A 26,285-nucleotide genomic window follows, 5' to 3' on the forward strand; every position below is an offset into this window, starting at 1 on the left:
TATACTGACAAATATACACAATAATCTAAGTATACTCTGCATATACTGACAAATATACACGATAATCTAAGTATACGCTTCATATACTGACAAATATACACGATAATCTAAGTATACTCTGCATATACTGACAAATATACACGATAATCTAAGTATACTCTGCATATACTGACAAATATACACAATAATCTAAGTATACTCTGCATATACTGACAAATATACACAATAATCTAAGTATACTCTGCATATACTGACAAATATACACGATAATCTAAGTATACGCTGCATATACTGACAAATATACACAATAATCTAAGTATACGCTTCATATACTGACAAATATACACAATAATCTAAGTATACTCTGCATATACTGACAAATATACACAATAATCTAAGTATACGCTGCATATACTGACAAATATACACGATAATCTAAGTATACGCTTCATATACTGACAAATATACACGATAATCTAAGTATACTCTGCATATACTGACAAATATACACGATAATCTAAGTATACGCTTCATATACTGACAAATATACACGATAATCTAAGTATACTCTGCATATACTGACAAATATACATGATAATCTAAGTATAGTCTGCATATACTGACAAATATACACAATAATCTAAGTATACTCTGCATATACTGACAAATATACACAATAATCTAAGTATACGCTGCATATACTGACAAATATACACAATAATCTAAGTATACGCTGCATATACTGACAAATATACACAATAATCTAAGTATACTTGTCATATCCTGACAAATATAGACAATAATCTAAGTATGCACAGCGTATACTGACAAATATACACAATAAGTATATTCTGCATATGCTGACAAATATACACAAAAATATAAGTATACTCTGCGTATACTGATAAATATACAGAATAATCTAAGTATACTTGGAATATACAGACAAATGTGCAGAATATGGTGTATATAGACAAGTATACTTGTAGCTATAAGAAAAAAGAGTCTTCTGATATCACATAAGTTCAACCCAGAAGTCATAGACTTCAGAGTCTAGGGGTGAGTGAAGTGGGCTTGTGCCCAGAGGGTCTTTGGATCAAATCCTAATCAGACAGGGAAGTCGTTAAAGCCCATTGGGTATAGTGCACTTTCATAAACTAAAAAGTGGGTTTGACGTATATTACTACTGTAGTACCTATAAGGTCACTTGCACAGTAAAACCAAAACTAGTTGTCTACTCAAACTTTACTACTCTTACATTTAAAAAGGGCCAATTTACATACAATAAGTATTGCAATAGTACACTTACAAGTATACTATCAAGTGTACTTAGGAAGTAAACTTGAGGTTTTTCTTAAGTTTATTTATTAAAAAGTTTAAGTATCCTTTTCTGGTAAGGGTGTAGTGTAACAGGATCAGAAACCTGATGCCAATTTCTGCTACACGTCTGTAAATATTGCATGACTCCTCAGTACAAAGTAAACCTCACAATTCTTGCTCGCTTACAGTAGAACATCAATAATGTATCAACACGCATTCCTCAGTACTTCATCAGGGCCTCAAAAAACTAATCTAACCAGATTATTACCACCACCACCAAACTATACCTGTTATAATATGTTCTAGAATATGTTTGTATACTCCAGGGTATAAAATACATCAGGCTAGTTTAAATCGCGGGGTAAATTTTGGTCTGGGACAGGGTATAGTTCAGAGTATACTTTGTGTGTACTTTGTGTGCTTTGTGTTTTTCATAAATACACCTGAATTCCAATGTCCAGAATATTTTTTTTTTTTGTGATTAAAAAAAAACATGTTACTGCAACATAGAACAACATTAATAACACAATATTAAATAATTTAGCTCCATGTGACTTGTACCATTTTTGGCACATTTCCAATCCAATTTCCACATTTCATCTGTCATCTGGAAACATAATAAAAATAAAAGCACTATGTAATAACACTGCAATGTGTATTACATTGTGTCTTTGTTATGTAATAACACCTGCATTTTGTAATAAACAGCCTGGATGCAATATATACTATGATTAATAATATTGTACAGATACATTAGAATTATTGTCATTTAGAATTATGAATCGAGGTCATGATTTTAATTCTATTAATCGTGTGGGCTGTAGTGAGTTTACACTGAACACAAAAACAAAAATCTCACATTACAGACATCTCCAGTGTTTTATGTTGGGTGATTTTATTGACCGTCTGTGCAGTTTCGAGTGTTTTGTGTCATAACTGCACAGTCTGTGCATCAATTTGTTAACATTATATTTTTTATGTGTATAGATGAAGATAACCATTGTGACTGGTTATTACACAATTATTACAGTTTCATCCAGAAAAAGTGCAACTCTGTGTATGTTGTAATAATTTATTATAAATGTGGGGGAAATTGTTACATATGTGTGTTCAGGCTGTTTATTACCAAATATGACAGATTATTAAAAAAAATTCAAGGGTTATTGCATAACAAAGTGTAAATGTATTACATATTGTTGAGTTATTACATAATGTGTTATTGTTACAGGTACACTGAGTGAACACATGCTGTCATTTGTGTGTGAAGTGAAATCCAAATTTTCTAATCTGAGTGTGTTTTGAAGAATATAGTCCAGCCTCACCCCAAATTATACCCCAGGTATAAAACAGCCACACTGGTTTATATGCTGGGGTACAGTTTGTCCTGGGATGTCCGTACGTCTGTATTTCAATGTCCAAACTTTTTTAGCATATTTTTTTTAAATCACGTTACTGCAACACAGAAGAACAGCATCAATAATGACACACATATATGACACACACAACATTAAGACACATCAATCTGATTTCTGATCAGTTACCTTCTAAAATATTAAAGGCCACTGAGTGAAAAATAAGATTTAATACTGTAAACTTGATTATTGTGTGTATTTGAGGAGTGTAATCTGGCCGGGGGGGTATCTGTAGTTGGTAAGCGGGTTCACATATTGCAGTTTAGTTAAACTTTGTTTCCACTTTGTGCTATAAACAAGGTCAACTTTTCTTTTCTTTCATTGATTCTTTAACGTTCATCACATGCTTCTTAAGTATAATTTTTTTTTGCTGTTTTGCTTTTGTGCTAATTGTCCTTATACGTCTCTTGTGACCCCACAGGTCAGGGCCTAACCTTCCAGACAACATCCGATAAAGTACAGTGCAGCAGTCACCTCATCGGGCATGAGGTGTGTTTGATTCAGGACCTAAAGTGGATAAAACACAGAGTAGCACGAAGGCACCCAACCGGTCTGCTTCGTGTTTGTGTGATGAGGCAGATCTCTTATTATGTGTTTACTGCACGCTATAAATACCACGTTGCTGCATTTCCACACACGCAGGCCCGTCGTCGGGTTTGTTTACGTGGATTCTTCAAATGCTGGCAGCGCTCTGAGGTCACGTGGAAACAAGCTGAGGATGCAAAAAGGCTCAAATGTGGAATTCTTTGATCTGCAAAATCAGTACGATGATCCAACAACACCTTCATTTCTCCAAAACACAGTCACACCTCAGAGCTTCATCTCCAGTGACCTTAATGTTCTCGGCTCGAGCCGAGCGTGTTGAGCTCCTGCAAAAGTCACATACGTAATCCTGACAGTTCCTCTCAGTAGGACACCGAACTGCAGGTTAAAACAGGAACTAACATTTTAAGCACTCTGCATGGGAATTATTTTGAAATGGAAGACTTTCCTCTATTCAAAAAGAGAATTTAAACTTTATATCACTGACAAATATCCATTCTGATGCATTATATTTTTGCAGAATATTTGCAAAAAACATTAATACAATTCCAAAACCCTAAAATATGGAAAATATATAATACTGAAAAGTAAATGCAAACTCATCTACTCGAGTACTTAAATGCAACTTTGATCCATTTGAACATTTCAGTTTTATGAACTTTAATTTCTGCTGCGACAGTTATTTGACCACTGCAGTGAAGAATTTTATATAAGAAATAAACAGTTGTTTCATAAAATATTATTTATAGTTTTAAATAACAAATCTTGTGCAGGCTGCACAGTCATTAGAATATTAGATTTATTTGATACACAAATATGTTTTAAATGGTTGTATTTTATATTTGGTATTTTTTCATTTTATTTTATTTATTTAATTTTTCACACCTCTGGCCTATGATCCCTCTGTGAGGAATAAATGTATTAAAAATATCAAATAGCCCAATTCACTCCGACCTGCACAGACCTACAACAATAAAGTACTACTTACATGTGAATTAATTGTTCAGAAAATATACCGTCTACACACTGCACATAATACTACATTCTGTACACAAAAACATCTATTTGCTTTTCAGCAGTGTTTTCTTCCAATAAATATATGTATCCCCAATTCAATTCAATTAAACTACATTGCATGATGTACTTTAAGTTTGGGCTATTGGATAGAAATTGTGTGCAAAATTTAATTTTGTTCATCCAGTGAAACATTTTTAGTGTATAATAAGAACATCTGTTTCTGTTAATTAAGGCTGCAACTTGCAATCATTTTTTTCTCAGTTATTTTTCTGGTTGATCATTTATAAATCAGGCAGTAATACACTTTATACTTTCAGCACATTCCCCTTTTAATTGGCTTATTTTGTCAGACTGACGTACAACAACCTCAAACAAAAGTCTGCAAATGTCAAAATTAGAAAGCTGCAACCAGAGAATGTTTGACAAAGTGGTTCAAATGTTAATTCATTAGAAAAATATTTTTATATTTTTATGCCAATCAGCTAATTTCGTGTTATACTTCGTACATTTTTAGTTTATGTTACTTTAACTTGCAATTGAATATTGTAGCTATTTTTTTTAACATCACATTTTGTTGTGGGCTTCCCATTTAATATAACTTTCCCAGAGGTGAGACTGTGCATTAAACAAATATAACTATATGAATGTAGCCTAAAATATATCAGCTTTATTGAAACACTTTAAGACAAAAAAAATTGGCAGATGGTTATACAATAAGTGCAAAGTTTGCTGCAGGTCATGAAAGGTTAAAGCTTCACATGTGGAGTAATAGAAGGTACATGGAATACATTTGTTTGCACGTCTTATAAGAGCAAATGCTTCTGAAACTTCTTTTGAAGAAGAAAATGCTCGTCAGGGTTCATAAAGGCAAAGTGGTTTTTGGAAAAGGCCTCTGGGGTTCCAAAGTTTTCTCCAAAGTTCAAGCGCCAGGCTGCAGGAGGCCCTGCTCCTCCTGTGCTCCTCCTGTACTCCTCCTGCACTCCTCACATCACGCAGGGTTTGATGTCCTGACACACGCTCTGAGGATGGTGATGGTGGTGATGATGGTGATAATAGGAGCCTCCAGCCGAGGGGTGGAAGGATGAGATGCCGTTAAAGTTCAACACAAAGTCTTTCCTGTCGCACACCGAGGAATGACTCTGATAGCGTGGAATCCCCACTGCAAGCAAGAAACAGGACACACTCACAATTATTTAAATAATTTAAACATTTGATTTCCAGACGTCTGCAGCCACAATTCATGCTTGTTTCTCAAAACATTTATTCATTTTTATTTCTAACACATTAAAATCTGTTGCTGTGTGCGTTTTAATATCAGGCGTTTACTTGCAACAAAATGCACACTATATGTGCTTAAATTATAGTTTCACTAATGTTTGTCATGAGAAAAAAAAATTAGAATAATGCCAGTTTGCATTTGCTTTGTATTTAGGGAAGAGTGGAAAACACAAAATTTTATTTTAAATGTCATATATTTCATTATTTATTTAATTTTAATTAATTAGTTTTATTTCAAGTTCAAAAATAATATACCTGCACATATTCACAGCACTTTAACACCAGTCATGTAAAACCACATTCACCTTTTTAAAATTTTATTTTCACAACTATTTTAAAGTCGACACATAAACCAAATGCAATGCAATTGTTTTAATTAAATGAATTTCTAGGTTGTTTTCAAACACAGGGCCAACTTTAAAAATAAAGACATGACACTTTAAACTTTTTTTCACATTTTGATTAAATAAACTGAGTGGCAAATTTACACTCTGACTTTCTAATTGTAAATCTGCAATTGGCTTGGATGTTAAATAATATATTTAATTTTCATCATAATCATATTTTATTAAGATTATAGTTCATCACTATTTTGTTGTTTGAATTACTGAATTTTTAAACTTAAAGTCAACTAAAGATTAAAATATAAAGCATATAACCTTGATTGTATTGCACATATACTTTAATAATTATTTTTTAAATGTTTTTCCGCTAAAATAACAAATATTGCATAAATACACACTCTTAAACTTCGATAAAACTGATGAACATTTCCTTTTGAAAGTTTTTTCCCGTTACAAACTTGGATCAGTGAAATAGCATATAAATAATTTTAAAATCACGGTAAACATTAATAGAAATGTTTTTTGAACTATATAAAATTGAACGTGTTTGATTTTTACGCATGGCGCTTTGAAACGTTTGCGGATGATGAAAGTGATGCACCAGATGTTTGCAAAGTTTTGACATGGACACTGAACGGCACCGTAACTTATACTGATTTTTTGGGGGGTCGAATTATTGCTCTTAACTCGGCTGATTTATGCTTAAACACAAAAGTGCACGAGTTATTTTCTATTTATGAAAAGCGGGTTTGCCGGTATTTCCGTCAGATGCAGTGACGGTCATTTGTGTCTGTTGGTCGAGCTCGGTTCCAGAAAAATAAACGGAGACACAGCAGTGCAGTTTGAAGGTCATAAGGACTCCAGATGTGAGTCCTTCACGGGAAAACATCAGCTTCATCCTAAGGCCACATCAGCTCGCTGCTCTGCGCCCGTTCTCCGTGTGCGTAAAAGGCGCTGCGTAAAGCCGAACAAAGCTCTGTGGATACGCGCCGGTGTGGTCCGACCTGCACGGGCTTTGTTTAGTTAACCTCTGAGAACCTTTGTGGGCTCCAGCAGTGAAAATCCTCAGGCTTTAGGTAAAACCTCGGTGAATTAAGAAGATCACAAAACTAACGAAGTGTGATTCAGATGTTATTTAAAGCCCCCACAATTTAACGATGAAACAAAATTTTATTATTTAATATCCTCAGAATCATTCCAGCGGTTGATCTTTTTAGCTGGACAGATTTGGATTAGTTCGTGTGTTTATTTACGTGCGCTTTCAATAAATTCGTTTTTAAAGCATTGTACTGTGCTGACTCACTCATAAAATAGAAAATAAAAATTCTGCAAAATTTATGACCGTTTGATTCGGTTTGTCATCTTGCACAAAATATAAAATCTTATATTTTGCATTTTAAGGCACAAAACATCTCATTTTGTTTTATTTTATCGTGTCAAATTCCGTGAACAATATTTTAGTCCCTTAAATCATTTCAAGATCGTGGATTATTGTCCTAAAATCATTTCTTGGTCGTCTGTCGTGTACCTGATATGTCGGTGCTGTGGGTGTCCCTGCCGTTCTGGTGGAGGTAGCTCTGGTCCAGGGAGTACGGCGACATGCCGGAGTGTAATCCGGAGGACGCGGGGCTACTGGAGGCCAGAGGCTGCTGTTTGATGTACGGGGAGCCGCCGGTCGACGCCCAGTGCGCGGATGTGCTGGCGTACGGGGAGTGGCCGTCCAGCGCGCTGGCCATGGCCGGAGAGGACGGCACGGGGCTGCTGCTGCTATCTGGCCCGTAGTCCCCATTAGGCGGCACGGGGCAACTCGCCATGTACGTGGATCCGGGGCTAGGAGACATGTGAGGCACGTGATGGTCGTAGCCGCCGGTCATCGAGCTGCTCATCATGTCCAAGTTGTAGCTGTTGCTGTGACACGCAAGCGACGCGGGCGGCGACTGGAAGTCAAAACTCTGCGGGAGGATGGAGGCGCCAAAGCCAATGCCGTTCATCATCCGATACATGGGCTTCAGCGCCTGGCATTTTCTCCTGAACCCTCTGGGTCTGCGCCGAAACGAGCCTTCTTCGAACATAAACTCGCTGCCCGGGTCGATGGTCCAGTAGTGGCCTTTGCCCGGCCTGCCGAGCCCTTTGGGCAGTTTGATGAAGCACTCGTTCAGTGAAAGGTTGTGCCGGACTGAGTTCTTCCAGCCCTGGTACGAGCCCCTGAAGAACGGGAACCGAGCCTGGAGGAACTGGTAGATCTCACTGAGCGTCAGCCGCTTGGTCGGGGAGCTCTGGATCGCCATGACGATTAAAGCGATGTAAGAGTACGGTGGCTTCTCCGGTCGCCTCAAACCGGAACTCGCCTTCTTCCCTTTGACAGCGGCGGACGAACCTTCTGCGGCGGCTTGTTGGCTTAGCATGGCGGGATGCAGGACGCCGGACCCCGGGCTGGATCTCAGAGGAGGCGGAGGGTCCAGCTGCTGCAGAGGGGTCTCGGTCGTCATGTCAGCTCTGACGTACGAGAGGGAGGGAGAAGAGACCAAAAGCCAAAATATGTTCCGACAGTGTAGTCAGTGTCCGTGCGCGCGCGAGAGTGCTGTGACACGGCCAGCGGTCCACAGAATCCGAACTCAAAATGGAGAGACTGTCTGTCTGCAGTTACGCACAGCTCGACCGTTACGCACGGCTCTGTCTTTACGCACGGCGGTTACGCGCAGCTAGAGAGAGGAAGAGGAAGGCAGAGTGGGGAGTTGGGGGGGGTGGGGGAGCTGGTTATCCAGGGAGTCCGCTGGGTGTCACAGCGGCACTAAGTGGTGCTGTGTGGCGCGCCGGGTGGTCATCGGCCTCCTTAATAATCTCTCAAGTGGAGGAAACACTAAAACCCCCGCAACGGTCCCACCAAACCAAACCGGGCCACCTATCATTTCATAAATCTTTGTCCCCCTCCTCCCCTGCAAATCTCCCCAAATCAGTGACGAATGCCCCCCCGCTCCTCCCCTCCTCCTGCCAAACCTGGACTAAGTCCACTTCTCAGCGGCGTTAAAGCGCCTCATCCTCTTCGCTCCTAACTCCAACATCCACAACGGACTGCACACATTTAAATCATTTACTCAAACCTCCTCCAGGTACCGTTCATCAGCGCCACACGACGCTGCTCGAGCTTTTTAAGTCTTTCTTTTTTTTGTTCTCAAGTTGCGCCACAGATCACTTTTGCGCACATTTATATCTGTGCCCGATGATGCTCCACCGCACGATCTCGCTTTAATTTGTTCCTCCGGCCGACGCGGGTGCAGAGGATAACAAAAACAAAGTGTCGCGGCGCGTGAGAGATGAAGAGGTGGTCTCTGCCGTGCGCGTGGAAGCGGGGGGTTGCTCTCCCAGTAAATGACTTTGACGTGAGTGGAAGCAGGCTTTTTCCATCAAGCCCGACCCTGGATACCACACACAGTGCGCCAGTGTCAGCTTACCGCCGCGGGCCACTCGGGGTCCCCTGGGCCCCCCGTTCATTAGAGAGAGAAAAGCGAAATTAGGCGAGCGGGCGTCGACAGTTTCCTCCCCTATGGAGACATCACACACAGATTTGTCCGACATGATGGAGTTATATATCACATAATGTCAATATCCGCGTCGGCCTCCGAGTCTGTGCACAAACGCGGTATACTTTGCGCGTTTATCTCTTTTTTTGCACCATTTTTCAGACACCACATCCGCCCTCCACTTTTAAAAGCCAAACACCATCAGGCGTGTTCATTGGCTAGAATAGAACTGTGAGTGCATACTCCCGCCAAGTGCAAATCATCCCCTCATTTGCATCCGGATGCGACGTCATAAACGGCTCAAATGTGTTTAGATGCACAAAATGTCACATGTTGATTTCCTGTTATGGGATATGACTGACAGCTTTCTTCAAGATTATTTAATTACATTTTCAGAGCAAGAAAATATCCCATTATTTCGTAGAAATTAAACAAATGCTACAGAATCAGCATCTGGATCCATATTAACACTAAAGTTCTACAGGTGTTCTGAAATTTTACAAACACTGGCTGAAAATAGAAACTGATCCTCGAGAAACTGTCCAGGTTGTTGAATAATAAATATTTTTTTAAATTGATCCACTTGATCCACTTTTGGATATCAATCTAGGCTAAAAATCAGTGAAGCATTTAATCATAAAACCGATTATTCTCATAATTCTCAGGAAGTTTGTCTAGAAATGTTTAAAGCAATAAATTCAAATGATTAAAAATGGCCAATGTGAAAAATAAAGCGAAATAAAAAGGCACATCTAAATTTGGATCAGCACCAACATTATTCCTGTAGATAAAAGTAACAAATGCCACAATTTTCATGGAGATTAGCTGAAAAAAATGAAGAGAAATTAAACAACATGTTGAAAAAAATGTGGTTAAAAATATAATTAAAAAACCACAGTCAAATCTGAATCAACATTATAAATGTTTCTTTCTTGTGATAAGCGCTATCATTCCACCATGTTTCATGGAGACTGGATAGAAATGCTTATTGAAATTGCTAATGTCCAATTTCATCCTGTAAAAAAGAAAGTAACATCCAAAACCCACAATTTTTTTTTTCTTCAGTTAAGATGAGGTCAACTTCTTCTTGGCTGTTTAGGTAACTATCAGTGTGCAAAATATTCAACAATTTGAATATACCATTTTCATCTTATTTATGCACATCTGTAACTTTTCTAAAGCATTTCCCTTTAAATTCCCATTTTAAACTGCATTTTTTCTCTATTTAACAAATAGACTTGGAGGGCTTTTGCACTTTCAGATTCCACAAGTATGTTTGGATTAACGCTATAAGTTAAATAAAGTTTTGTGAGGATTATTTGAAAATGTTTTGTCAAATTGATTGACATTTTGAAAAACAGCTCAAAAACCTTTAAAATGTTTTGTTCAGAATCCAGACTCTGAATCAACACCAACCTCTTTATATGATTCTTCACTCTGCAACATTGTGCAGATCAAATGATACATTTATTGACATTCAGAATAAATCCTCCTCTTGATATGTAAAATAAAGCAAATTAATGATTTAGAATCCACATTCTAATACAGATCAGAACCAAAATTTTACGGTTCATTGCGTTTGATAAGATGAAGTTTCGTTGAGTGCACTTGGAAACTTTTTTTGTGTAAACAGACAGTCACGTGATGTACTCATGTGTATAAATAAGCGTGCACGTGTTTGTGCACGCAGTGTGAAGGATTTTCTGAACAATGACCAGCAGCGGTGACCTTTGCACTTTGCACAACAAAGGATGTACGGATAAAATCATTTTCCACGGTGACACACATGCACAGCTCTCTGGAGGACCTCGTGGTCTTAGAAGTTTCCTGCAACATCAAAACTTGTGAACCCTGCTGAGATCAGGATGCTTTGGTCCCCCACAGAGGGAATCTTTGTTCTGGGAGCTGCTTTGAAGATGGAGCACACAGATTGTACCAGCTCCTAAATTAGATTTGGGAAATAATCAGTGACACTCTGAAGTGTCTAGAGGACTTTGAGGCCTCAAAAAACCCAGAAACCATCAACTGCATTGAAGCACATTATTAAGTGAGTTAAGAGAAATATTTTCATTCCTGTCTGTCCTCAGGGAAGAGAAACTTATGCCAGCAATTACATGTAATAACAGTAACAAATTGTAAAACTTTCAAAAATGCACAAAAAAAGGATTGCAAAAGTTATCTCCAGTGATTACACACAGTTGTAAATAACTCCTAAGGTGCTTTATTTATTTTTTATTTTATTTATTTCCTTATTTACTTATTGCCTGTTTTTGTCACTACCACTAGTGGCAAAAAAGTTTTAATACAGTACATACAATACAAAATTCAGTTTTAAGAGAACCATTGGCCCAAAAGACATTTGAGACACTAATGTAAAAAAAAACAAAACTTTATTTTATACATGTATATCTTATAAAAGTTAAAAGTTTTGACTCAACAGTCTGCATCAGGGCACACATTAAAGGTTTTTATATATTTTCCCACATCAGAGCGCCTTGCTTTGGACCGTCACCTGAACTCTCTAAAGATTGACTGGACAGTCACTTTTGTGAATTTAGTATATAGATTATTTCTCTTAGTCTTGATAAGCATCTGATTTTATTTAGATTTTTAATAAATTAATTCATTTTTTGATATTGTGTGACCCACTGCAGCACTCTCCCCTTTTCTCTTCATTGAATTTTTTTTTAACTTTTGAAGGAAAGTGTCGTCACGATGGGCAGTTGCTGTTTTCAAAGCCAGAGCTGGTGAAATTTTTCCATCGGTATCTCACTGAAAACAATGGGACATGAAGGCTGCATATTAAAGGGACAATCTAAAGCCACTGAGTTAACCTGCCAGAATGCATTATTTTGTCAGAATAACACAACTGACTAAATTACACTTAGAAAAAAATGCATTTGTTGCATAAGTTCAACAAAAGAGGTTTTAATGTGATTTTTTTAAAATACACATTAATACATCTGCACCCTGAAGGAACATTTCTCCACTCTTTCTGTCCTTTAATGAAACTACTCAAGAAGTTATTACCCTGATTTTCTTCAAATTGGTATAAAAAAGGGAAAAGCACATTTTGGTGATGATCAAGATTAAAAGCAGTTAACTGTCATATCTTGATGAAAACTGGAGGAGACGTGGGATATATTATTTTCTTGTTGATAAATGCAATTTATTTCTGATAAATGATCGCGGCCCATTTAAAACAAATATAAATAAATAAATTTTAAAAACTTAAACATTTTAAAAATCCAGTAATCTTACTCTAGAGATCTTTTTGGAAACTAAATCCTGTTTTGCAGAATTAGAATATCAAGCATTACATTGTTGAAATTACAAGTATAAATTATTTTAAATAACAATAAATTACTGTTGTAAAAAAAAAATCATTAAAATGTTTCTTCCATCTTAAAGAAATACAATTTGTTTCAAATATTATGTACATCAGTCATTAACCTAATTTTATTGCCATTTAGGAATAAAACGCAGGTGATATAGCAGGAATGGGGTTCAAACACAGGGTCACAGCAGAGACTTGACCCACAAAACTACACCAACAAAAAAATCAAATATTTATCAGTGAGTGAACAAATTCCCTGTGTTACTATTAACAGACAAAAATGGAGCATGGTTTTATATACAGACAATTTTGGTGAGTTTGTTTGTTTTCTTTCATGGGGATGCTGGACAGGAACAGCAAAGGTTTGGAGGAAACGAGGACAACAAAGGTCAGCAGATAAGAATTTAACCTGTTTGTGTAGATATTGATCATGCATCTGTGCAAAAATGCTTTATTTGCACATAATGATATTCACTTTTTATGAAAGTATTCAACAGTTTTACAATTTTATTGTTTGAACACAAATAAGTCATGCAGGGACATAATCAGAATTTTGTGAAGGGGTGGGGTAGTGCTGCATAAAACATGCTAAACAGCACTTTGTTGATTATGTTTCTATTTGTTTATGTTTGTTGTAGAGGACTTCCAGGAAATTTGACCACAAATTCTGCAACATCTGCATCTGTTTGTATTTTGGAGATGATGTTATCGTATGCAGGTATATTTTATAACCTTCTCAGTTCTTGTGATCTGATCCATATTTTTGCAGCACTCACTGAAGGAAGGCGCTGATATTTTTTGGAGCCAAACACAGGGGCTTTGGGAGGAACCTCTGAAGGGTGACGGCACCAACACAAATGTCACTGTTGGAGATAATAATGGAATTTGAAGCACGATACTTAGTGCTGTCTTCATGAAGATTATCTGCACCGTCAAGACCAACAGGATGGATGGGAAGCTCGGTGACGTACTGAGCTGTTATTGGAATTTTCACAGCTGTTGCATTGTCAGTATGTATTTGTAAAGATGCCAAATGCCACACATTTCAAGTTAACTATATGCTAATGAACCATGTTACTGTATAGTGAAATCCCACTGGGATGGCTAGGCCAGGCTAGTTAGAAACCTAGCATGGTTGCTACTTTGATAAGTAAACAATTATGTAAAAGATGTTGAATAATTTGTACTCTGTTAGACTAGAGCTGTAGGAAACTTTATTACGTAACATAGCTGGCTAGGATGATATTTAGCTATTTTGGATGTTATTTGTTTCTTTTGACTCGATTGGTCAGTGACGTGAATTTGAATGCCAACTCTCACCAGTACGGAACACTTATAGCGTTTATAAACCTAGGACATTTGGAAAGACCCGACATAAAAAAAACCCTACTTCGGAAAAAGGTGCATTCATGAGATAACCTCAGTAATTTGAGTCATCAGCTACTTAGCCTATACCACAGTAGAGCTAGGCTAATGTTATAGAAAAGGAAAACAGCCGGTGCAACACAGAAGTAAGTGCTGAAAATTTTATTCAGGTGCTAAAGACATAGGAAAAAAGACAAACGTTTTGATGCGCAAATCACACCTTCATCAGAGTCCTGAAAAGACCTGGATGTGCAGCCTAAGGGGCCAGGTGTCATGATTCGTAAAGGGGGCGTGAACCATCTGTCAATAAAGGCACTCACTCAGTATATAATTAGTTCATAATCAGAGACACACCATCTCAATAAAAAAACAAAAAACATAAAATAACAGTAACCCAGAGGAAAAAAACAATAAATATTAATGTTAAAGAAAACAAGTTCAAATCTTCATTTAGACCAAACGGTTCCAAAGTGCCCAAAGTATAAATCAAAATGCTTCTCTACATAAACGTTTTAATGATGTCACCTCCTCTGGGTGGGGCTACAATTTTCTCAATCCCCCAGAATTTTAAAGATGCTGGAGAGCCATGAGCAGCCTGTTTGTAATGCCTCGCCATGGCATAAGTTAAGATTCTGGGTACTTATTGCTCTTTTATGTTCAGCTACCTGTAATTTGAGTTGACATTTTATTTGGCCTATATATGCTAATCCACAAGGATATTTTAGAAGGTATACTACAACCCCTGGCAAAAATTATGGAATCACCGGCCTCTGAGGATGTTCATTCAGTTGTTTAATTTTGTAGAAAAAAAAGCAGATCACAGACATGACACAAAACTAAAGTCATTTCAAATGGCAACTTTCTGGCTTTAAGAAACACTATAAGAATTCAAGAAAAAAAGATTGTAGCATTCAGTAACGGTTACTTTTTAGACCAAGCAGAGGAAAAAAATATGGAATCACCCAATCCTGAGGAAAAAATTATGGAATCACCCTGTAAATTTTCATCCCCCAAACTAACACCTCCATCAAATCAGATCTGCTCGTTGACATTGACCCTATGCCATGACATTGACCCTATGTGTCTTTTTGCAAGGAATGTTTTCACAGTTTTTGCTCTATGGCAAGATGAATTATTATCATCTTCATTTTCATCATCCCCAAACATCCTTTCAATTGTCCAAAATATCATCGTAAACTTGTGCATTTATTGATGATGTAATGACAGCCATCTCCCCAGTGCCTTTACCTGACATGCAGCCCCATATCATCAATGACTGTGGAAATTTACATGTTCTCTTCAGGCAGTCATCTTTATAAATCTCATTGGAAAGGCACCAAACAAAAGTTCCAGCATCATCACCTTGCCCAATGCAGATTCGAGATTCATTACTGAATATGACTTTCATCCAGTCATCCACAGTCCACGATTGCTTTTCCTTAGCCCATTGTAACCTTGTTTTTTTCTGTTTAGGTGTTAATGATGGCTTTCGTTTAGCTTTTCTGTATGTAAATGCCATTTCCTTTAGGGGGTTTCTTACAGTTCGGTCACAGACATTGACTCCAGTTTCCTCCCATTCGTTCCTCATTTGTTTTGTTGTGCATTTTTCGATTTTTGAGACATATTGCTTTAAGTTTTCTGTCTTGACACTTTGATGTCTTCCTTGGTCTACCAGTATGTTTGCCTTTAACAACCTTCCCATGTTGTTTGTATTTGGTCCAGAGTTTAGACACAGCTGACTGTGAATAACCAACCTCTTTTGCAACATTGCGTGATGATTTACTCTCTTTTAAGAGTTTTATAATCCTCTCCTTTGTTTCAATTGATATCTCTCGTGTTGGAGCCATGATTCATGTCAGTCCACTTGGTGCAACAGCTCTCCAAGGTGTGATCACTCCGTTTTAGATGCAAACTAACGAGCAGATCTGATTTGATGGAGGTGTTAGTTTTGGGGATGAAAATTTACAGGGTGATTCCATAATTTTTTCCTCAGAATTGAGTGATTCCATATTTTTTTCCTCTGCTTGGTCTAAAAAAGTAACCGTTACTGACTACCACAATCTTTTTTTCTTGATTTCTTATAGTGTTTATTAAAGCCAGAAAGTTGCCATTTGAAATGACTTTAGTTTTGTGTCATGTCTGTGATCTGCTTTTTTTCTACAAAATTAAACAACTGAATGAACATCCTCCGAGGCCGGCGATTCCATAATTTTTGCCAGGGGTTGTACATGTGTAGTGTTACAGTTGATAAAAGAAGAAATGGGATATTGCTGACCAGTACGGGGATGAGAGAAGCATTTCGCATAGGTAGAATTAGAACATTGCGCACAGTTGCTGCATTAAAAGAAACATTTCGGTGGGCTGGAAAGCCAAGTAGTCGAGACGGGAGTGGTCATTTCTGAATGAACCAGTCCATCACAAATATTACGGGCACATCTGAATATAAATTTGGGTGGCTCAGCACAGATGTCTTGTCTAGGTTAATGTTATGTTTTGGGCTAAATTAAAATGTTAAAGTTGTTTTTTTGCTGATGTGTGGTGGTGGTGACTTAATTATTTGTACATAATACATTTTTTTTTAATTTGCATTTTCAACATTAGTAACATTGTTATCTCAGCAGTCACGGGGGGGACCATGGCTGTGACCTTAACTCGGGTACCTCAGTTGCTCAATTATTTCACGAGTTTCCGAGCAAAAATTCCAACCTGAAGTAGTGTTCAAGGCATTGTTCCTCAAGATAGAGGTCAGACTCTCCAAACTTCCAAGGGTTCTGAATGCAGCATTTGTGCCAAGAAAACCAGTAAATGCATAATCTCCTGTGGGAAACTGGGATATAAGACAAGATGGGGGAGAATTACATTGAAGCAACATTGAAATTTGGTGTAAAAGTTTCACAACCAAAATTAAAATGTGACTATGGCACAAATCATCTTCTGATGTTGTGCAAAGGGACTTTACAATTTGTCAATCTTATTCTGAATTTGAGCACACAGGGTTTAGGCCCCTGAAAGAATAACATTAGGTTGTTTTTACCCGAGGCCAACATATGGCCATCGGGTACTCCGAAAACCTGGCATCTGTCCGTCCATCTGTCTGTGTTCAGCACAAGTCCAGTTCTATTCCTGAAACAGTCATCAAAATCACAGGGAACATTCTTGGGACATAGACCTTAGACAAGTTCAAAGATGGCCAACCTTGGCCAATCAGTGTAGAGCTGCACCATGATGTCAGTGGTTGGTCTCTTCAAAACCGCTTTGCTTTGTGTTTATATGCACATCTCTCATATATTATATAAAATCTAGTGAGCAGTAAACACTTCTAAAACAGAAAACGCTGTTTTTGGAACCTAATAACACCTCCGAACTTATTTCGTGGACATTAGCGTGGTGACGTCACAGGCTAGTAGCTAGCTGCAAACTCTGTTTTGTTTGTGTGTAAATATAACTGCTTTGTCATATATTCTGTAAAATCTAGCAAGAAATAAACTCTTCTAAGGCTGTTTTTGGAGCCTAATAACACCTCTGAAGTGATTTATAAGACATTTAGCAGATGTTAGCGTGGTGATGTCACAGGCTAGTAGCTAGCTGCAAACTGTTTTGTTTGTGTGTAAATATAACCGCTTTGTCATATATTCTGTAAAATCTAGCAAGAAATAAACTCTTCTAAGGCTGTTTTTGGAGCCTAATAACACCTCTGAAGTGATTTATAAGACATTTAGCGGATGTTAGTGTGGTGATGTCACAGGCTAGTAGCTAGCTGTAAACTGTTTTGTTTGTGTGTAAATATAACCGCTTTGTCATATATTCTGTAAAATCTAGCAAGAAATAAACTCTTCTAAGGCTGTTTTTGGAGCCTAATAACACCTCTGAAGTGATTTATAAGACATTTAGCAGATGTTAGCGTGGTGATGTCACAGGCTAGTAGCTAGCTGCAAACTGTTTTGTTTGTGTGTAAATATAACCGCTTTGTCATATATTCTGTAAAATCTAGCAAGAAATAAACTCTTCTAAGGCTGTTTTTGGAGCCTAATAACACCTCTGAAGTGATTTATAAGACATTTAGCGGATGTTAGTGTGGTGATGTCACAGGCTAGTAGCTAGCTGTAAACTGTTTTGTTTGTGTGTAAATATAACCGCTTTGTCATATATTCTGTAAAATCTAGCAAGAAATAAACTCTTCTAAGGCTGTTTTTGGAGCCTAATAACACCTCTGAAGTGATTTATAAGACATTTAGCAGATGTTAGCGTGGTGATGTCACAGGCTAGTAGCTAGCTGCAAACTGTTTTGTTTGTGTGTAAATATAACCGCTTTGTCATATATTCTGTAAAATCTAGCAAGAAATAAACTCTTCTAAGGCTGTTTTTGGAGCCTAATAACACCTCTGAAGTGATTTATAAGACATTTAGCGGATGTTAGTGTGGTGATGTCACAGGCTAGTAGCTACCTGTAAACTGTTTTGTTTGTGTGTAAATATAACCGCTTTGTCATATATTGTGTAAAATCTAGCAAGAAATAAACTCTTCTAAGGCTGTTTTGGGAGCCTAATAACACCTCTGAAGTGATTTATAAGACATTTAGCAGATGTTAGCGTGGTGATGTCACAGGCTAGTAGCTAGCTGCAAACTGTTTTGTTTGTGTGTAAATATAACCGCTTTGTCATATATTCTATAAAATCTAGCAAGAAATAAACTCTTCTAAGGCTGTTTTTGGAGCCTAATAACACCTCTGAAGTGATTTATAAGACATTTAGCGGATGTTAGTGTGGTGATGTCACAGGCTAGTAGCTAGCTGTAAACTGTTTTGTTTGTGTGTAAATATAACCGCTTTGTCATATATTCTGTAAAATCTAGCAAGAAATAAAGTCTTCTAAGGCTGTTTTTGGAGCCTAATAACACCTCTGAAGTGATTTACAAGACATTTAGCGGACGTTAGCTAACTGGAGTTAAATTTGTCTCATTAATACCTGCAAATGCACAGAGAGTGATCTACAAATATTCCTTGACTTGCACAACTTCTGCTCTTGTCAAAAGCTCATGTAAACGCACATACAAAGCCTCCTGCAGATGCCATTAAAACGTAAATATTGTTTTTGATTGACTGATTGATAGAGGGGCTTTATTGAACATGTACAAATTGTATGCAAGATAATATAGGATGTAAATAATGAATTAATTAAACAACTGCAAAGAGTACAATGCTCATATGGCCGGGGGTATTTTAGTGAATGTTATAATCAATTGTTCAAAAAAGGCAGTTAAAACACTTGCAGTTTGTTTAGTTGATTCTCTATAAAACAGACCCTAAGGTGACAAATCTTTTAAGTATATTAATCATAAAATTGTGCAACACAATGTGAAAAAGGTCAAATGTGTCCAACACAGCAGAACACCACACTGCCCACGTGTCTATTTTAACCACATTATTTTTATTATTATTATTATTATTACAGTGTAACTCTGTGTTTTTTCTCCATTTTTCTTACAAAACTAATTAAATAGAACAGCAGCACTCAGTGAATTCAGATGTTTTAAAAGGGTCCTTTAGGATTTTTTGTTGTTGTTTTTAACTGCTTGATTTTTTGCATTTTACCTTTGGATCAGTCTCACTGGACCTCAGTTTCGGTTCGGTTTGCAGCCCATGCGTGCGAAATCAGACCGTGATCCGGTTTCTGCTTGAGGCACACACGTGCACGCACACGCACGCACGCGCACACACACGGTAAATATGCATCAGAACCACGTGACCCGCTGACAGACAGGTGTGCTGTTGCGGCCTTTCACCTGTAGGTTGCAGCATTGTACCTGAAACCAGGAGGAAAACTCACCTGTCACCTGTTCCAGCCACACGCAGTCCAGGTAAACACTGATTTATTATTTCGTCTGACTCATTAAGCTTTTACCTTCAGGTGACTCAAAACGACTCAACTGTTCAAATCCAAAATATTATCCTTTTATATCAGGATAAAAATAAAGTCATTTATTATTAAATATATTGGACAGGAAGGGTAGATTTATTTGTAAAGAACATATTATTAAAGATTTTTTTTCAATTTATTGCTGACACAGTTGATTTATCAATGAAAACTAATTATGTTCTCTTTTTTGATCATTTGTAATTTATAAACAAGACAAAATAATCCAGAATTTCTGTTTCAAAATTCTCAGATGTGACAATTTGCTCCTTTTTAAAAAATGCTTTGGTTTGTTTAACCAGGGTTTAAGTGATGTCAAACCGGATGATGCCGGTGTTAAACGTAAAATCAACGGATTAAAACGGGATTAAATTGATGTTTGTCTGGTGTTTAAAAACGGTCAGATGCCTTTTAAAGCTTTGTTTTTTTGTGTGTGTGTGACAGACCCCCCCCCCCCCCCCCCGGTCTGTCACACTGAGATTTTTTTTCTTTCAGCTATTTTCTGACATTTTGAAGACAGTGATTACTGCAAAACCAGCCGCATTATTAATTCATCTGATTAATCAGAACAATAGTTTTAAAGATTAGTCGAGGTTTTTTCTCTTCTCAGCTGCATACAATAAGTAACAGTGGGAAATCCTTATATTTTAATATATTTCCGACCCCCCCTTTTAATTACTATGTTTGAATGTTGGGCGTTTTTTCGCGTCTTTTCCTTTTGTGTGAAGCAATTTGAAGGTATTTTCTACATAAGTAAATGCATGAATGAAGAAATAATAATAATAATCATAATAATAAATAGTCGTTGTTACTATTATTTGTACTCTGTAGCATTGGCAGGTTTTTCATTTAAAAACTGACTTCATTTTGATGATAGCTTATTATTATTATTATTATTATTATTATTATTATTATTATGTTTACTGCAATGGCATTATTATTATTATTATTATTATTATTATTATGTTTACTGCAATGGCATTATTATTATTATTATTATTATTATTATTATTATTATTATTATTATTATTATGTTTACTGCAATGGCATTATTATTATTATTATTATTATTATTGGGCAGAATATTGTGGATAAGTCTTAGGTGTACTCTAATTTTTAATTTTGTGTTCCAGAAAATATAACAAAACATGTTTAATAGGTGGAAAAAGAACGTAAGATCTGATAATGTTTGACTGAAACAGGTCACTCTTGAGAATGAGACTTCGTGTCTCAATGACCTGTATAAATAAAGGATAACATTATCATTCTACATGTTGTTTTTAAGTAAATTGTGAATCGAAACAGAAATGATTTTTCTGTGATATATATATATATATATATGTGTGTGTGTGTGTGTGTGTGTGTGTGTGTGTGTGTGTTTCAACAGTGTATAGTGTAACAGTACTTCACGTGTACACTGATTCCTCCCAAACGTTTTGATGGGTTGTGGTGTCAGACTGTTTGGGTTTTATTTCAGCACCACGGAGAGCAACTGCAGCGCTGATTGTCAGTGAAATATTTAATTACTGTGAAGATTCTGTGATGTTTGAATCATGAACAAAGCTAAGGGAGGCACGGCTTACATTTCCACAGGATCAGAATGTGTCCAAATAACATCATTTTTTTCTGTTTCTCAATGTGGAACAGAAAAGAAATGTTATTTGAACACATTCTACTCATGTGCAACAGATTTACATAATTAAATAATGTAAATCCAACAGACTTTTTGCTGTTATCAAGTGTAGTATTTGTATTTTTTCCACAGTACAAATTGAAACAGTATTGAAATCCAGTATGTTGCAGATGCCGACACACTTGGTGTCCCTTCTTCCCTTTTAACGTTTTTTACATGATTTTTCATTAAAAATTACTGAGAAGATCATGATATTATTATTCTTTTTTTTTTTTTTTACTGCAAAAACGCTTCAGCACATAATGTATTATTATGTTTGCAATAAGCAGCAGACACCGGTGAACTTTAATAACAATGCTATTTTTCATATTTGATGCCATTAAATTATCATCAGTGTGATTGGATTTGTTTTTATTGCGCACAAAGTGACGCAGAAGGCCCCGCAAGAAAAGCACATGACTTAATTGTTTACAGTTTTATTTTGATAATTTCTGAAATGATTTTCACTGTCATTTTCATAACATAGTGTTATAACAACATGCAGCAGGTATCAGACTCATCTGGTCGTCTGTGAATAAATATGAGCAAAACGATCCACTCTTTGACGTTTTTTATTCATAAAAAATACACCATGCACGAGCCAATCTGAGGGAAACTGAACATTTCCATGCGTCTTTTTTTAAACTGCATCCACGCATTTTATGTACACATAATATTTTACACAGCAGCTCATATACAAAACAGAAAAATATAAATAATCAGTGTGACGTCATACATCAGAAATGACCACATGGATGCACGCGCGCCCACAAACACAGACGTCAAATTCCAAACCAGTAAGTCCACGAGCAGGGCGCGCGCGCGCGCGCAGGGGAGCACGGAGGAGGAGGTGGTGTTGTGGGGGGGCGCTTTATGACAGCAAAGAGTCTATGTGGAAGCTGGTGGCGCGCGCCTTGTTGGGTACCTTGAGCGCGTGCAACCCGCGTTCCGCGCACGGAATGTCCTGTCTTGTGTGCGGGAGGTAGGTGGGCGCGGGTGTGACGGGCTCCGGCAGGTACGCGTGCTGGCTGAGTGTGTACGGTAGTATGTGGGGGCCCCCTGGGGGCCAGTAGAAGCCCGGCGTGTCCGCGTCCTGACGCCCCTTGAAGGGCTTGCTGAGGATGCTCTCTATGGCGAACGAGCTGGAGAACTTGACTACCACGCGCCCCTCGGCGGCGTCGGGGAGGCGCGTGTCCCCGCCGGCGCGCTGCGGCGCCTCCGGGCTCTCGGGCTCCTTGGGGGGCCGCTTGGCGATGCGCTTCCTGCGGCGGCGGAACACTCCGTCCGCGAAGGTGTACTCGCTGTGCGGGTTCAGCATCCAGTAGTTGTCCTTGCCCCACGGCCGGGACGGGTCCCGCAGGACTTTGAGGAAGCAGTCGTTCAGGGACAGGTTGTGGCGCACCGAGTTCCTCCATCCGGTGTAGCTGCCGCGGAAGAACGGGAACTTCTTCATCAGGTAGTCGTTGATCTCCGCCAGCGTGAGGCGGCCGCTGCTGGACTCCCGGATAGCCATGGCGATCAGGGCGATGTACGAGTACGGAGGCTTGGGTCTGCGCGTGTACGGTTTGCCCTTCACGCCGTCCGCGCTCTGAGTGACAGGTGCCGGGCTGTGCGCCACGCAGTCCCCGTCCGAGCCCAGCTCGTCTCCGGACAGCGGAGACGGCACGCCTCCGTCCACGTCCACGCACAGCTCCAGCGGCTTGTGCACGAAGTGGTGCGCAGAGAAAACTTCAAGTTTCATCTTCCAAAAAAACAAAACAAAAAAACACAATGCGCGTGACTGAGGTGGTGGAGCAGGTGGACGAGCGGAGCCTGTGAGGAGGAACAAGTCTGAGTCCACAGACACGCGTGTCCCATCATAAATATAACGTCAGCAGAGGGACGGCCCATGGGCGGGGCTTCCCTTGTGACACGGCGCGTGTGTGTTTACAACTGCACGTGACAGGTAAAAAAAACAACAAAACAAACAAATCTATCTGTCTGTCTGTCTGTAGTTTTTTTAAAGGGGTCATATTATCTGTATTTCCACCAAGATGTTATCAGTCAGGTGACTGAAAAAAAGCCCAATATTACAGTTTGCAGCCAAAAACACTCCACGTGCACTGAGACGATGCATCCAAAAGAAATAAGATAAAATATATCCATCCATTTTCAGTCTTCAGAAAACTACCTGTTTTTATTCCTCTTTATTTAATTGGAAAATCCCAACTATGGATTAAATCAGGTCAACTAGACTCGTTTATTTTTTTGAAGATGCTTCGCTCTCCATCTAGAAATGCTTCATCAGGTCTACGTTACAGTAGAGCCTCAAATATTTATCCTCTATGATGTCACAGTGATGTAAGGAAAGTCATTAAGAGGGGTCAATTGAGTTGATGTTCTATTTGAGAAGAGGCGAGGACTTGAGGCAAACACAGAACTATAGATGGGAGAGGGGTGCCTCAGCCCCCCCCCACCCCTATTTAGAGAAGGCTTCATTACTTTAGTGAAGATTGGCTTCCTTGACGCCCCTTTCAAACTGGCCATCTTCGCTCTCCAAAGACGTGAATTGGCTTCTCTACTGTTGACCCGTTTGTTTGTTGAGCAGCTGTTTGGTTTCTCCGAATCGATGTGGAACTCGCTGTGCTCCTCGCCAGATTACTTTTGTGGGTATTTGTGTGGTTTTTGGGGTGAACCAGTTTCTGGGTGATGGCTTTGCTGGGTTTTGACAAACAGGAACAGATGCAGCCTCTTGCCACGCCCCCTTTCTTTTCTTTCCATAGAGTGGCTCAGTGGACGTGTCTCAGGGATGGATCCAGAAATGTTGGGTGGGGGAGTTTGATTCATCGCAATTGGGCAATCCACTCATTGGTTGCATGACAGCGTAACATTGTAACTTATATTTAATAAATCATTTCTTTACTCGTCGTAAGCAGCTCTTTCCATCGTGAATGTTAACATAAAAAAGTCAAATTTGCTAAGTAAAATATTAATTTTTTATGGTAAACCACATTTTTCATTACTCTGTACAAGACAATAATGTACAATGTGATATTCCTAGTTTTTGCAACGATTAAACATGAGCTAAGTCAGCAGACAGGCGCATTTTAATCTCTAACAGTATCATGGCATAGAATGTTAGACGATACAGTGCAAAAATTACTTCATATTGTTAAACAGTGAGATATGTTCAGCTTGTGGCAAACATTAGGTGATCAAATTTTTAAATTTAGTTTTATTTCCATTTCCACCCCCCAACTGTATTTACTTGTGAAATTTGGACAAAAGCCTTTTATGCACAGTACAGCCCCTTTATGCTGATGTAAATGTAATACTCAAACAGTGCAGAACCTGCATGTGTTTGGATGAAAATGTTTAAGAAATGGTTTGCACCTGTTGCTATTTGCACACTGGTGTAATTGCATGTAGAGAAAATGCACATTAAATTATGTGAAAGTAAACAAGAGGGATATCCAGAATTGAACAAAAACAGAGCAAAGTTGTTGGTGTGAGAGGTAACGCAAAATAACACCTGCATCCAGAGAAAATACAGATGATTTGTGGTGAACTAAAGCAGTTAACGATTTCACGTTATTTAAATTCTTCTTTTTTTGTTTTTCTACAATTTTAAACTTTCATTATGCCTAAAAGTTGTAAAGTTGTTCATACAATCTTCAAAAAGTTAAGATATTGTTCTTCGCTTTCCCAATAAAGCGATCGCTCACTCAAACACAGGAATCTTTGCTTTCTCACTGACAAACACTTGAATGGAAGTGGCCTTCCTCTTTGTGTTTCTGTGGACTTAAAAGACAGCTTCACTTTTTTCTTTTTAAATTGTGGTCATATGTATCGCAACATTTCTAACAATCTTTATCTTTGATAATGGTGTTGTACGAGAGATATGGGTTTCTAAAACATAAAATAGTACCACAAAAGGAAAGAAATAACTTCTTTGTGTAGTTATTAACATATTTTTGCATTTTAAAATTGCTTACATCAGTAATATTTATGCCAACCTGTTGACTAAATTTAACAAAATTCATGAAAGTGTTATAAATTTAGGTAATTTCTTTCTTTGAATTGTCTCCTTTTTTACTGTATAGCCACCATAAAAGTATGACTGGAACAACCTTCAGTAACAGCTGATATAAAGCAATATTTTAGGAAAAAAAATGAACCTCATCACTGTTTTTCAGATGTTTATTATCACAAACATGCCAAATGAAATTGCAGTTTTAGGTGTTCAGTGGATTATTATTATTATTATTTAAATTTTGGAATAGCTGCCTCATGGGTTAAATTCCAAAACAAGTTAATTGTTGTGGTTCTCATACATATTTTCATGCAAATTCACTTTATTAGATGAACTTTTGCTTTTGAGGACAAAATACAATATTACAACTTTTTGAGTGCATGACTGAGGTTGTTAAAAAAAAGAGAAAATGTGAAACAACCTTTTTGTTTTGGAGGAAGCAGAGGAAGATGCTTTGAACGGATGGAGGTCACGGGGTCACAGTTTGGGCCCTAAACCAGCGTTTGTTATGGTTACGCTTTGCTGACACAAACAGATTATTAAGAAACGACC

At 37.9% G+C, this 26,285-nt stretch overlaps 2 protein-coding genes across 2 annotated transcripts; both read right to left on the reverse strand.

Moving 5' to 3' along the window:
• Positions 1-4,939: 4,939 nt before the first annotated feature.
• On the reverse strand, positions 4,940-8,408 carry foxf2b (forkhead box F2b). The gene is made up of 2 exons (XM_034179370.1): positions 7,443-8,408; positions 4,940-5,451 (listed from the first exon to the last, which is right to left on the reverse strand). The coding sequence occupies exons 1-2, from the start codon at positions 8,401-8,403 to the stop codon at positions 5,276-5,278; spliced, it is 1,137 nt and encodes a 378-aa protein (XP_034035261.1). The 5' UTR covers positions 8,404-8,408; the 3' UTR covers positions 4,940-5,275.
• Positions 8,409-22,277: 13,869 nt separating this feature from the next.
• LOC117518273 (forkhead box protein Q1-like) lies at positions 22,278-23,538 on the reverse strand. The gene has a single exon (XM_034179371.1). It carries the CDS (start codon positions 23,460-23,462, stop codon positions 22,593-22,595), a length of 870 nt encoding a protein of 289 aa, XP_034035262.1. The 5' UTR covers positions 23,463-23,538; the 3' UTR covers positions 22,278-22,592.
• Between the last annotated feature and the right edge of the window lie 2,747 nt (positions 23,539-26,285).

Source organism: Thalassophryne amazonica, chromosome 10, assembly GCF_902500255.1.
Source record: "Thalassophryne amazonica chromosome 10, fThaAma1.1, whole genome shotgun sequence".
Taxonomy (NCBI): Eukaryota; Metazoa; Chordata; class Actinopteri; order Batrachoidiformes; family Batrachoididae; genus Thalassophryne; species Thalassophryne amazonica.